Below are 12,789 nucleotides of genomic sequence, written 5' to 3'. Positions count from 1 at the left end.
ACCAGTGAAACGCAGATGCTGAGATGGATCCAAACGAATTAGGAACAGGAGTAGGCCACTCTGTCCCTTGAGCCTGTTTCGCCATTTAATAAGATCATGGCTGATCTGACTGTAACCTCAACTCCACATTCCTGCCTACCCACAATAACCTTTCACCTCCTTGTTAATCAAGAATGTATCTAGCTCTGCCTTAAATATATTCAAAGACTCTGCTTCCACCGCCTTTTGAGGAAGAGAGTTCCAAAGGCTGTGGAGTAATGAGAAAGCACAAAATCAGGAACCAGTACATGATTGGTGAAGATTGTCGGATCATTGAAGAAAGTAACCGAGAAGAGATTGAAAACGGTACGGTCATCTGTTATGGAGAGAGAGAGAGGAAATGTGGAGAGGTGATTGATAGAGATAGGAATGTCGGGAAGAAGGAAAGGAGGAAGGCCTAAGACCAGATGGGAAGATGCAGCGGTGAGAGATTTAAGTGAGGTTGGATTGGAAGAGGAATGGGTGTCTGACAAGAGGAAATGGAGAAGGGGGATCGACTGTGACTACCCCAAATAAAATAGGAGAAGCTGAAAGAAGCAGAGTGAAAGGACATTGTGCTAATCCACTCAGCCACCCTATGATTTTCAGGGTATTTATTAAGTTGTGCAGCCTATTGATATGTTAAGGTTATGGCAGTAGACATACTATATGTACATATAATTATACACTATAATGCTGAATCAAGGTTTTTATAACACAGTTCATATAACCATAACCATCCTGTCATTGATTTGAATATTAGGATTAGTTTCGGCGGGTGTCTTATAGATTATACACACATTTCTGTTTAAGAAGTCTTTGTTTTCACAAATAATGTGTTAAATTGCCACAAAGCTTTGTAGCATAATTGAGGAACGAGACAGTAATTATTTTTTAAAAAGTAGCCAACTTGCCACCACCCACCTTTCATGGCAAGATTGGAAACTGTTAAAAGAAAATATGAGGGAAAAATTGGATAAGGCTAGTAATCAGACGCAGGAATTGCGATATGTGTTTAACCTGTATCTGTTTGTTGTGCTACAGTATACAACAAATCTTTAACGTAATGAAACTTCCCAAGGTGCTTCACAGGAGCATGTATGATGGCGAGCCACATAAGGAGATATTAGTCAAATAATCAAAAGCTTGGTAAAAGAGGAAGGTTTTAAGAAGTATCTTAAAGGAGGAACATGAGGTAGTGAGGCAGAGAGGTGTAGGGAGGGAATTCCAGAGCTTGAGTCATAGGAAACTGAAGTCTTGGCCACATGCAGTTATGATTGGGAACGCACAATGACTAGAATTAGAGGGGTACAGATATCTCAGAGGTTTGTGGGGCTGGAGGAGGTTGCGGAGGTAGGGAGGGGCAGGCCATGGAGGGATTTGAAAGCAAGGATGTGAATTTTAAAATCTTGCTGCACGTTAAGACACAGGCAGCAAACTTTATGTTACCTATTAATTTAAACAATAGTGATGTGCTGCAGCCCAGCGCTAAGCATGCTGCTGAAGGCTTGATGCATTGGCAGACCTACAAAAGCTTGCCGAGACTGTCAAAGAACATGGAGACTTGGCTCCAAGTTTGCACAGAGATTTGTTCAGGTCTTGCCATCATTTTGGTGTGAAAGTGGTGGCCAACTCCGTGAGAGCACTTGGGGATCTGACCATGAGACAGCTGCTAACGGTCATTCATGGAATGATAGGTATCACTGGCTAGGCCAGCATTTATTGCCCATCCCTAATTGCCCTTGAGAAGGTGGTGGTGAGTTGCCTTCTTGAACCGCTGCAGTCCATGTGCTACAAGTATTACCACAGTGCTGTTTGGGAGGGGGTTCCAGGATTTTAACTTGGCGACAGTGAAAGAATGACAATTTATTTCCAAGTCAGGATGGTGTATGGCTTGGAGGGGAGCTTCCAGATGGTGGCATTCCCATTGTTCTGAAGAGATTAATGCCGATAATATTACTGGAAATTATTTTTAAAAAATAGTTTAATGATGTCTGTGTGTGTGTCTTAATCGGATTAAAGCCAGCTGGTCTAGAGGCTTTGATGTATCAAAAGAAGTGGGTTTGAATTGGGTAATTAGATAAACATGGGGAAGTTTAGAAACATAGGTGTCAAGGGGGAAATTTGCATTTTTAAATAAATTATTCAAAGGAACGGGTGAATCTTGTACCTAGCTGGAAGATGCCAAGCAATATGTTTAGTTTTTCAGCTTACTAATTAAATTGGTGGAATCAAAGGATTTTATTGTTATAAGAGGTAAAATTAAAAACCTAGTAATGCAATGGAAAATTTACATTCAAAGAGAAAGACATGTATAAAGGAGAAAGGTGATTGTGCACAAGACAGAGGCAATTTAAGATCCATCAAGTGTGAGAAGCCTCCAGCCTGTAAACCTCAAGTCTGTCTGCAAGGACCCAGAGCTGAAAGAAACTCATTTTGAATGCGACTGTCCAGGATGTGCTTTGCCACGTGTCTATAAGTTTTACTGTTGCCCTAACGGGGGTGTAACTGAGAGTCAAATTAATTAGGGGATTTTTGTAGTTATCACAGTAGTAATTTTGTAGACACAAGTATTTGCTTACAATTTTTCTTGTATTAATAAATGTTTAACTTAGTTTTATAAAAAAAAAACCCCTTGAAACTCGGTGGCCTTATTACCACTGAATTCAAAGCCTGCATCATGAAACACACAAATTGCAAAAATGGGTAATGACAGTTGTTTCAAGTTTTCCTCTGGGATTTGAGCAACTCAGCCTTTACCACCAGCTGTGTAATAATACCATGTGTCTGCTGGCCTTGTCCTTCTAGATGGCAGTATTCATGGGTTCGGAAGGTTCTGTCTAAGGAGCCTTGGTGTCTTCCTGCAGTGCATCTTGTAGATGGCAAGCACTGCTGCCACTGTGAGTCAGTGGTAGACGGAGTGAATGCTGTGGATGGGGTGCCAATCAAGCAGGCTGTTTTGTCATGGATGGTGTCAAGCTTCTTGAGTGCTGTTGGAGCTGCACTTATCCAGGTAAGTGGGGAGTATTCCATCACACTCTTGACTTGTGCCTTGTAAATAGTGGACAGGCTTTGGGGAGTCTGGAGAGTTCAACTTACATTACAGTACAAGCGAAGTCAGTCGATGTCTGAATACTGCAGTGGAAGCTCAGATTAACGTCATGAGATCCATGCGTGTTTCTATGCAAGCTTAGCTTGATGCATTGCAGGTGCTCAGATTGCTGCCTTCATGGCTGCAGATGTGACTGCTCAAAAGGGGCTTGAAAGGTCTCACAGAAGTCTAGAAATCTCTGTTCCAGCAGATTATTAATATAGCTGTGGCCCTGTCCAGGGGGAGTGACAGTGGGCCATGAATCTGCTGCCCTTTCTCAGGATGATTGCTTTGGTTATTTCCACCAAATATTGCCACTCCACCAGGGACCCCTGCTGTTGCCTGTCAGCCAGCCAGTCCAGTCACCTGTACCAAGATAGTGCAGTCTGAAGCTGAGTCATTATGGCCCAGAGCTGCTTGGGTATCCTCTAAGGGCTTCTGTAATCTGCCCCACTGAAAGGCAATGCCCTTCCACCCAGTCACATTGCAGCCTCTGGGGTAGTATTGCATTGGAACACTAGATCTGGCAAAGTACAGGTAGTAAAGGAATGCAGAAGGGTACTTAGTTAGGAATATTGGATAGTTTGTTGGATAAAGTTGGTTTGGAATAGTTGTTTTGCAGTGGCTTTTATTTCGGCATTGAGGCCAAGAGGATGCTGTGATGGTCAGTATTGGAGGGATGGTAAGGTTGGGACAGCTGTAAAACGGGGACTTGGGGTTGTGTTCATTGTTGAATGAGGCAATTAGAGAGGGTGTGGCTGGAAAGAGGATGTGCTGGGTTGCCTCCTCCCTTCCTCCTCCTGCCCCTTCTCTTCCCTGTCCTCCTTTCCCTTATCCCCCTCTTCATCCGGAGCTGCTTGCCACATCTCTGTTGGCAAGGGCTGTATCTTGACGGCCAGATTGTGCAGCAGATCACCATGAATCAGGATACCACCAGGATGCACTGGAGGGCTCCTGCAGAATGCTCCAGTCAGTAGGATCGTTACTTCAGGACCCCAATGATTTGCTCCATGATGTTCTGTCAGCCAGGATGGCTCTCATTGTCTGCATGTTAACCACATATGGTTGGGTTGTGGGGGAGAGTCATGAACTAGATGTAAAGATGATAGTCCTTGTGCCCAGAAGGCAGTAGCTTCCGTACTGAGGTAACAGAACAGCAGAGTGTTGCAGAATGAAAGCACGTTGATTGCTGCCAGGATACTGGGCATTCAGCAGCATGATGTGCTGAGGATGGTCACATTCTGCACAATCACTGAATGGTAACCTTTACAGTTGCGGTGTATTTCAGCATTGAGATGTATCACCTGTAAAGTCATGTGTGCAGTCGATGACATACTGCATCATGGCAAGTCCTGGCAAAGCCAAGTGCAGACTCCAGCTACTTCTCTCTGGTAAGAGAGGACACAATAACTTCCTCTCTAGTGAATGTCTGGAATTCTCTACCCTAGAGAGTTGTGGAAATATTGGGGAATTGAGGGCTATGAGGAGCTGGCACGAAAGAGGAGTTGAGGCCTGGCGCAGACCAGCCATAATCTTATTGAATGGCGGGGCAGGCTTGAGAGCCAAATGGCCTACTCCTGCTCCTATTTCTTATGTTCTTATGTTCTTCTGGCATAAAGACCACCTTCCACCACACTGATGCTGCAATGGACAGTAAACTGGAAGATGTTACTTACGTCATCTGCTCCAGCCTGGAAGAATGCTAACTCCATTTATGCCCAAAGCTGGCTGGTCAATTATTAAGTGACCTGAAATACTATGAACCTGTTTGGTTTAGGTATTGGATTACCAAATCTATTGCAGTCTGTTGACATGGTTTGGAGTTTGCACTGTTGGTCTCCTTATTTCAAAATTGATATAATTACGTTAAAAGCAGTTCAGAGAAGGTTCACTGGACTCATTCCTGGGATGAAGGGCTTATCTTATTAAGAAAGGTTGAGCAGGTTGGGCCTATGTCCATTGGTGCTTAGAAGAATGACCAAAACATGTAAGATCCTTAGGGGACTTGATAGGGTGGATACTGGTAGGATGTTTCCTCTTGTGGGGGACACCTGAACCAGGGGACACAATTTAAGAATAAGTGGTGTCCCTTTTAAGACTGAGATAAGACATTTTTTTCTCTGAAAGGGTCATTAACCGTGGAATCCTCTTCCCCAGCGAGCAGTGGAGGCTGGGTCATTCAATTTATTTAAGGCTGAGTTAGTTAGATTTTTGATAGACAAGGGAATCAAGGGTTATAAGGGTGGGGCTGGGGGGCGCGGATGGGTGGTGGGGGTGTTGGGCAGACAGGAATGTGGAGCTGGGACCACAATCAGATCAGCCATGATCTTGTTGAATGACCGAACAGGCACGATGGGCCGAGTGGCCTACTCCTGCTCCTAAGCCCTATGTTTCCACAATCTGCCTAGTTTGCATATTTTCACACTCCTAACACCCACAAATATGCCCTCACCAAGATGGCACAGGCTGCACTGCATGATGCAGACGCCATTTTTGTACCAAAACGGCACCCGTAGTGCTGAAGCTATGGCTGCCACAGAGTCTAATTTTGCATCCTTTAATTGTTAAAGATGGAGAAGCTGTTTAGAGGCAAAACTCTCTTAAAGCAGCACAGACTCAAGCACCGAAGAAGGAAGTTGAATTTTATGTTCAACTGCTCTTCACAGAGGGTTGGTGTGTGGAACAAACCATCCAGGGAGATGGATAATGTTGTTAAAAGAGGGAGCTAAGGTTTTTTTTAAATGAAGAAATGATTGAGGGACATTCCCAACGAGGATGTCATGGCATCTTTTGCACTTTCAGAGCAACCATGAGGGCTGCAAGGGCGTTTTATGGCCGTGTACACTCCAATGGCCGAGACTTTCCAGTCTTGATGGTGAAACTGTTAGCATTCACCAACATTCCAACTGTGCTACTGAAGGCAACTTTTGGCACTTGCACATGTGTAATCAAACATGGAAATCTATTATAAAAACAAAAAAACTGCGGATGCTGGAAATCCAAAACAAAACAGAATTACCTGGAAAAACTCAGCAGGTCTGGCAGCATCGGCGGAGAAGAAAAGAGTTGACGTTTCGAGTCCTCATGACCCTTCGACAGAACTTGAGTTCGAGTCCAAGAAAGAGTTGAAATATAAGCTGGTTTAAGGTGTGTGTGTGGGGGGCGGAGAGATAGAGAGAGAGAGAGGTGGGGGGGGTGGGTGGTGTGGTTGTAGGGACAAACAAGCAGTGATAGAAGCAGATCATCAAAAGATGTCAACGACAATAGTACAATAGCACACATAGGTGTTAAAGTTAAATTTGGTGATATTATCTAAACGAATATGCTAATTAAGAATGGATGGTAGGGCACTCAATGTATAGCTCTAGTGGGGTTTTTTTTTTATATAATGGAAATAGGTGGGAAAAGGAAAATCTTTATAATTTATTGGAAAAAAAAGGAAGGGGGAAACAGAAAGGGGGTGGGGATGGGGGAGGGAGCTCACGACCTAAAGTTGTTGAATTCAATATTCAGTCCGGAAGGCTGTAAAGTCCCTAGTCGGAAGATGAGGTGTTGTTCCTCCAGTTTACGTTGGACTTCACTGGAACAATGCAGCAAGTCAAGGGCAAGAGAGCAGGGTGGAGTGTTAAAATGGCAAGCGACAGGGAGGTTTGGGTCATTCTTGCGGACAGACCGCAGGTGTTCTGCAAAGCGGTTGCCCAGTTTACGTTTGGTCTCTCCAATGTAGAGGAGACCACATTGGGAGCAACGAATGCAATAGACTAAGTTGGGGGAAATGCAAGTGAAATGCTGCTTCACTTGAAAGGAGTGTTTGGGTCCTTGGACGGTGAGGAGAGAGGAAGTGAAGGGGCAGGTGTTGCATCTTTTGTGTGGGCATGGGGTGGTGCCATAGGAGGGGGTTGAGGAGTAGGGGGTGATGGAGGAGTGGACCAGGGTGTCCCGGAGGGAGCGATCCCTACGGAATGCCGATAAGGGGGTTGAAGGGAAGATGTGTTTGGTGGTGGCATCATGCTGGATTTGGCGGAAATGGCGGAAGATGATCCTTTGAATGCGGAGGCTGGTGGGGTGATAAGTGAGGACAAGGGGGACCCGATCATGTTTCTGGGAGTGAGGAGAAGGCGTGAGGACGGATGTGCGGGAGATGGGCCGGACACAGTTGAGGGCCCTGTCAACGACCGTGGGTGGAAAACCTCAGTTAAGGAAGAAGGAGGACATGTCAGAGGAACTGTTTTTGAATGTAGCATCATCGGAACAGATGCGACGGAGGCGAAGGAACTGAGAGAATGGGATGGAGTCCTTACAGGAAGCGGGGTGTGAGGAGCTGTAGTCGAGGTAGCTGTGGGAGTCGGTGGGTTTGTAATGGATATTGGTGGACAGTCTATCACCAGAGATTGAGACAGAGAGGTCAAGGAAGGGAAGGGAAGTGTCAGAGATGGACCACGTGAAAATGATGGAGGGGTGGAGATTGGAAGCAAAATTAATAAATTTTTCCAAGTCCTGACGAGAGCATGAAGCGGCACCGAAGTAATCATTGATGTACCGGAGAAAGAGTTGTGGAAGGGGGCCGGAGTAGGACTGCAACAAGGAATGTTCCACATACCCCATAAAGAGACAGGCATAGCTGGGGCCCATGCGGGTACCCATAGCCACACCTTTTATTTGGAGGAAGTGAGAGGAGTTGAAGGAGAAATTGTTCAGCGTGAGAACAAGTTCAGCCAGACGGAGGAGAGTAGTGGTGGATGGGGTTTGTTCGGGCCTCTGTTCGAGGAAGAAGCTAAGGGCCCTCAGACCATCCTGGTGGGGGATGGAGGTGTAGAGGGATTGGACGTCCATGGTGAAGAGGAAGCGGTAGGGGCCAGGGAACTGGAAATTGTTGATGTGACGTAAGGTGTCAGAGGAATCACGGATGTAGGTGGGAAGGGACTGGACAAAGGCAGAGAGAAGGGAGTCAAGATAACGAGAAATGAGTTCTGTGTGGCAGGAGCAAGCTGAGACGATCGGTCTACCGGGGCAGTTCTGTTTGTGGATTTTGGGTAGGAGATAGAAGCGGGCCATCCGAGGTCGGGCGACTATCAGGTTGGAAGCTGTGGGAGGGAGATCCCCAGAGGAGATGAGGTCAGTGACAGTCCTGGAAACAATGGCTTGATGTGACCTCTCTGTCTCAATCTCTGGTGATAGACTGTCCACCAATATCCATTACAAACCCACCGACTCCCACAGCTATCTCGACTACAGCTCCTCACACCCCGCTTCCTGTAAGGACTCCATCCCATTCTCTCAGTTCCTTCGCCTCCGTCGCATCTGTTCCGATGATGCTACATTCAAAAACAGTTCCTCTGACATGTCCTCCTTCTTCCTTAACCGAGGTTTTCCACCCACGGTCGTTGACAGGGCCCTCAACCGTGTCCGGCCCATCTCCCACGCATCCACCCTCACGCCTTCTCCTCACTCCCAGAAACATGATAGGGTCCCCCTTGTCCTCACTTATCACCCCACCAGCCTCCGCATTCAAAGGATCATCCTCCGCCATTTCCGCCAACTCCAGCATGATGCCACCACCAAACACATCTTCCCTTCACCTCCCTTATCGGCATTCCGTAGGGATCGCTCCCTCCGGGACACCCTGGTCCACTCCTCCATCACCCCCTACTCCTCAACCCCCTCCTATGGCACCACCCCATGCCCACGCAAAAGATGCAACACCTGCCCCTTCACTTCCTCTCTCCTCACCGTCCAAGGACCCAAACACTCCTTTCAAGTGAAGCAGCATTTCACTTGCATTTCCCCCAACTTAGTCTATTGCATTCGTTGCTCCCAATGTGGTCTCCTCTACATTGGAGAGACCAAACGTAAACTGGGCGACCGCTTTGCAGAACACCTGCGGTCTGTCCGCAAGAATGACCCAAACCTCCCTGTCGCTTGCCATTTTAACACTCCACCCTGCTCTCTTGCCCACATGTCTGTCCTTGGCTTGCTGCATTGTTCCAGTGAAGTCCAACGTAAACTGGAGGAACAACACCTCATCTTCCGACTAGGGACTTTACAGCCTTCCGGACTGAATATTGAATTCAACAACTTTAGGTCGTGAGCTCCCTCCCCCATCCCCACCCCCTTTCTGTTTCCCCCTTCCTTTTTTCCCAATAAATTATAAAGATTTTCCTTTTCCCACCTATTTCCATTATATAAAAAAACCCCCCCACTAGAGCTATACCTTGAGTGCCCTACCATCCATTCTTAATTAGCACATTCGTTTAGATAATATCACCAACTTTAACTTTAACACCTATGTGTTCTATTGTACTATTGTCGTTGACATCTTTTGATGATCTGCTTCTATCACTGCTTGTTTGTCCCTACAACCACACCACCCCCCCCACCTCTCTCTCTCTCTATCTCTCCGCCCCCCACACACACACCTTAAACCAGCTTATATTTCAACTCTTTCTTGGACTCGAACTCAAGTTCTGTCGAAGGGTCATGAGGACTCGAAACGTCAACTCTTTTCTTCTCCGCCGATGCTGCCAGACCTGCTGAGTTTTTCCAGGTAATTCTGTTTTTGTTATGGAAATCTATTAGTTGCTGTCAGTAATTCCCTGCTCCACCACATGGTGCGCTGTTGAAGCCCATCCACTCAGACAGAAATCTTTAGAAGTTTCTTGATTTGATGTGAACTTCCAGTTTAGTTTCGCTGTTATAATCCTTGAAAATGTTATGCCGTGTTGAATAATACGTAACAGGGTTTCAAATGTTGCAGTAAGTCATGATTACAGCTGAACAATCTTTCTTGCTCTGTAAAACCTATTTAAATTTATGGGATTTCAAATTTCTCCAACATGATAAAAATTCCATAGTTTTAAAATTTTTTTAAAAAGATTGTGTATGATATTTAGCTTCTACCATTATCCCATGAATATGTCTCAATCTTTATTTTGCTCTCTGTAAAATGATTAAAAAGAGAAGGATTATCAATGCATTTTGGTTCCCAGTTTGCTGTTTGTGAGAATTCAGCAGAGTGATTGGTTGCTTAGTCTTTGATGACATGAGTATTGCTGCATGCTGGAGATACCCTATAGTTAGTGCCAGAATCAAATTAACTTGGGAAAGTGGAATCCATGTCACAGAGACTGGTGGATACACTAGATAGACTTTGGGCACCACAAATCCTTGGAGCATGGCTCTATGGAGAGACTTCATAGCAACATTACCAAGTAAAATTTGATACTGTGCCACATTAGTTGATATTAACGCAGCTGACTGGAAACTTGATCAAAGAGCTCGGTTTTAAGGAAGCAAATGTATTTCTCATTGTTGTAAAATTGTGACCAGCTGTTCTTTCAGCAGACTTTATTTAAATGTGAAGATTAATATACTGCATATTGTCTTTGTGATTGTGTCCAGCATTGTCATGGATTGAAGAGAGATTTGATATCACTTCTGATTCATGTTCAGATATATCATTCAGAATCGAGATCATCTACTGCCCAGACACATTTGGAGATTAATTTCATAGGTGCAGAAGCTTTGAGTGTTTCAGTACCTTATTTTGGAGATTCTTCACTTCTAATATCTATTTAATTTGGTCTCCATTCCCCAAACTTAAGTTCCATCATACACATTTCTTTGGTGGTGTTTCAAAGCTATACCAAACCCTTGGGTACATGAGATAATGGGAAAAGATAACTGGTTAAATAATTAATCTCCTGTAGTTTGTTATATGCATCCGTGCACCAACTAATGAATGTCTCCTTGACCTATTGCAATTTCCATCATAAATTTGGATGGAACAAAACTGGGTGGGAATTTGGTATCGGGGATTATGTTTCCTTGAAGATTTCCCTGAACATCTCCTGTAGCATCTATGCAAATCTATGCAAACCCCAAAGAAATTGAGGTTGTTACTTTAGTTTCTGTGGATCTTCTGTTAAGTTATGGCAGATGATCAGCAGAACCCCTGCAAAGAATGGTGATGAATATCTCCAAAATTTTCTTATTGATAATGCCCAATTATTCTAGAAAATAGGACATTATTGATACTCTATCCTGATGCCTGTTCCCTGATTTGTAGCAAGATTCAGGATCTGCAAACAACGCAAAGTGATTGTATGTTGCAAAGGGTGAAAACAGAAGTTCCGAAAGGAAGGTCAAGTATTCGGTCACAGGTGGACCTGAATTTAAGACTTCATTAAGTCTTTTGGGTTTGTTTGTATATATACATTTTTAATCAGGTGTTACAACCCCTGAAGTTAAAGAAGGGGGTTAAAAGTTTACTGATTGTGGGGAGAAAAACACAATGTAGAAAAAACTTTACTGTTGCCTAATGACAGTGGTCAAGTGAAACAAACACAGAGGAAAGACAGAGGAGAGAGTTCAGTATGTGTCAGAAAGAGAGGACAGGAATTCTAAGCTGACTGATAAAAAAGACTACAAGGCTATTGGAGACAGTAGTTAACTTAATAGACAGCTTTAAATCATAGGCCTGAATTTTCTGGTTGGTGGGGAGGGGGGATGGTGCGGAGCGGGCGCGGGCGGGCACAGACCCAGTCGCTGCCTGCAGTCGGATCCCCGCCGCCATTTTATGTGGGCGAGCCAATTAAGGCCCGCCCAGCGTATTTCTTAACTCCCGAGGATAGTGGAGAGGGCGGGCGGCGGTGGGCATGGACAGACCGTCGGGTCCAATAACAACCCGGCAGCCTGTTTAAGTGAAGACCTGACAGCCTTTTCTAACCTGCTCACAATGGCAAATGCAAGGCCACAGCAGAGGGCTTCTGGTGAGCAGGCCAGTCCAGACGGTAGGGCGGGGGGCCAGTGTGCCCTTTGTTTTTTGGATGACTGCCTTGTTGCCCTCCTCGAGGAGGTGGCAGCACTGCGGGAGGTGCTGGTTCCCCAGGATGGGAGGAGGAGGCTCCCCCCACATGACGAAATGTGCCTGGGTGGAGGAGGTGGCAGAGGTGGTGAGCTCCTGCGACATGGTACAACACACCTGGATCCATTGCCGCAAGCGCTTCAACGACTTGTTGCGCTCTGGCAGGGTGAGTACCATGGTGGCAGTGGGCATTTGACCCAGCAGATCGGCTTACCCCCCCTGCTGCCCCCCCCCCTCCCCCAACCAAGCCCGAGTATTGTGACTACATTGAATCATTGACAGCATTTATCCTTTGCTGGGTGGGCAAGCAGATATTGCCCACGTTGACGTCAGCCTGAGAGGGTGATGAGGAGATGTGTTTTGCCCCCACGGCATGTATTACACTGAGTCCCACATGACTGGTGTGGGGGCAACCTGGAGGATTTGCACCTCGGCGCTGTGTTAGAACTCCAGGGCATGTCCTAGTCAGGCTGATGAGATGGTGGGAGGAGAGCTTCAAAGTGGTGTGGCAACGAACAATCTGCTGCGCTCTGTGTTCCACGTGCTTGCACCTCCTTGCTGTGGAAGGATATACGGTGTGGTGGTGCCTAATATGATGTAGGCAACATGTGTTCAAGGGGGTGCTGGGGGGTGGGGAGCAGGCCTAGCATCAGTGGGGTGAGGTATATCAGTGGAGCCCTGATATACTCCACTCTGATTGGGGTGGGCCGTGAGTGAACAGAGTCTATGTGCAATTTGCACCAATCAATGCTCGTTTCTCATTTTCAGGAGAAGAATGCTCATAACACGGCAGAGCATGCGAGGTCTGGCGGCAGCC

At 45.9% G+C, this 12,789-nt stretch overlaps 1 protein-coding gene across 1 annotated transcript in view; it reads left to right on the top strand.

The window, feature by feature from the left end:
- The first annotated feature begins 330 nt into the window (after nt 1-330).
- Nucleotides 331-12,789, top strand: part of LOC121292222 (fibrous sheath-interacting protein 1-like) — a 234,484-nt gene continuing 222,025 nt past the window's right edge. Inside the window, exon 1 of the mRNA XM_041213930.1 lies at nt 331-462. Within this exon, the coding sequence (XP_041069864.1) occupies nt 409-462 (54 nt within the window). The 5' untranslated portion in view covers nt 331-408. The remainder of the gene's footprint in view (nt 463-12,789) is intronic.

Source organism: Carcharodon carcharias, chromosome 20, assembly GCF_017639515.1.
Source record: "Carcharodon carcharias isolate sCarCar2 chromosome 20, sCarCar2.pri, whole genome shotgun sequence".
Taxonomy (NCBI): domain Eukaryota; kingdom Metazoa; phylum Chordata; class Chondrichthyes; order Lamniformes; family Lamnidae; genus Carcharodon; species Carcharodon carcharias.
Note: the sequence above shows the minus strand (reverse complement) of the source record. Positions and strands in the feature narration are given on the sequence as shown.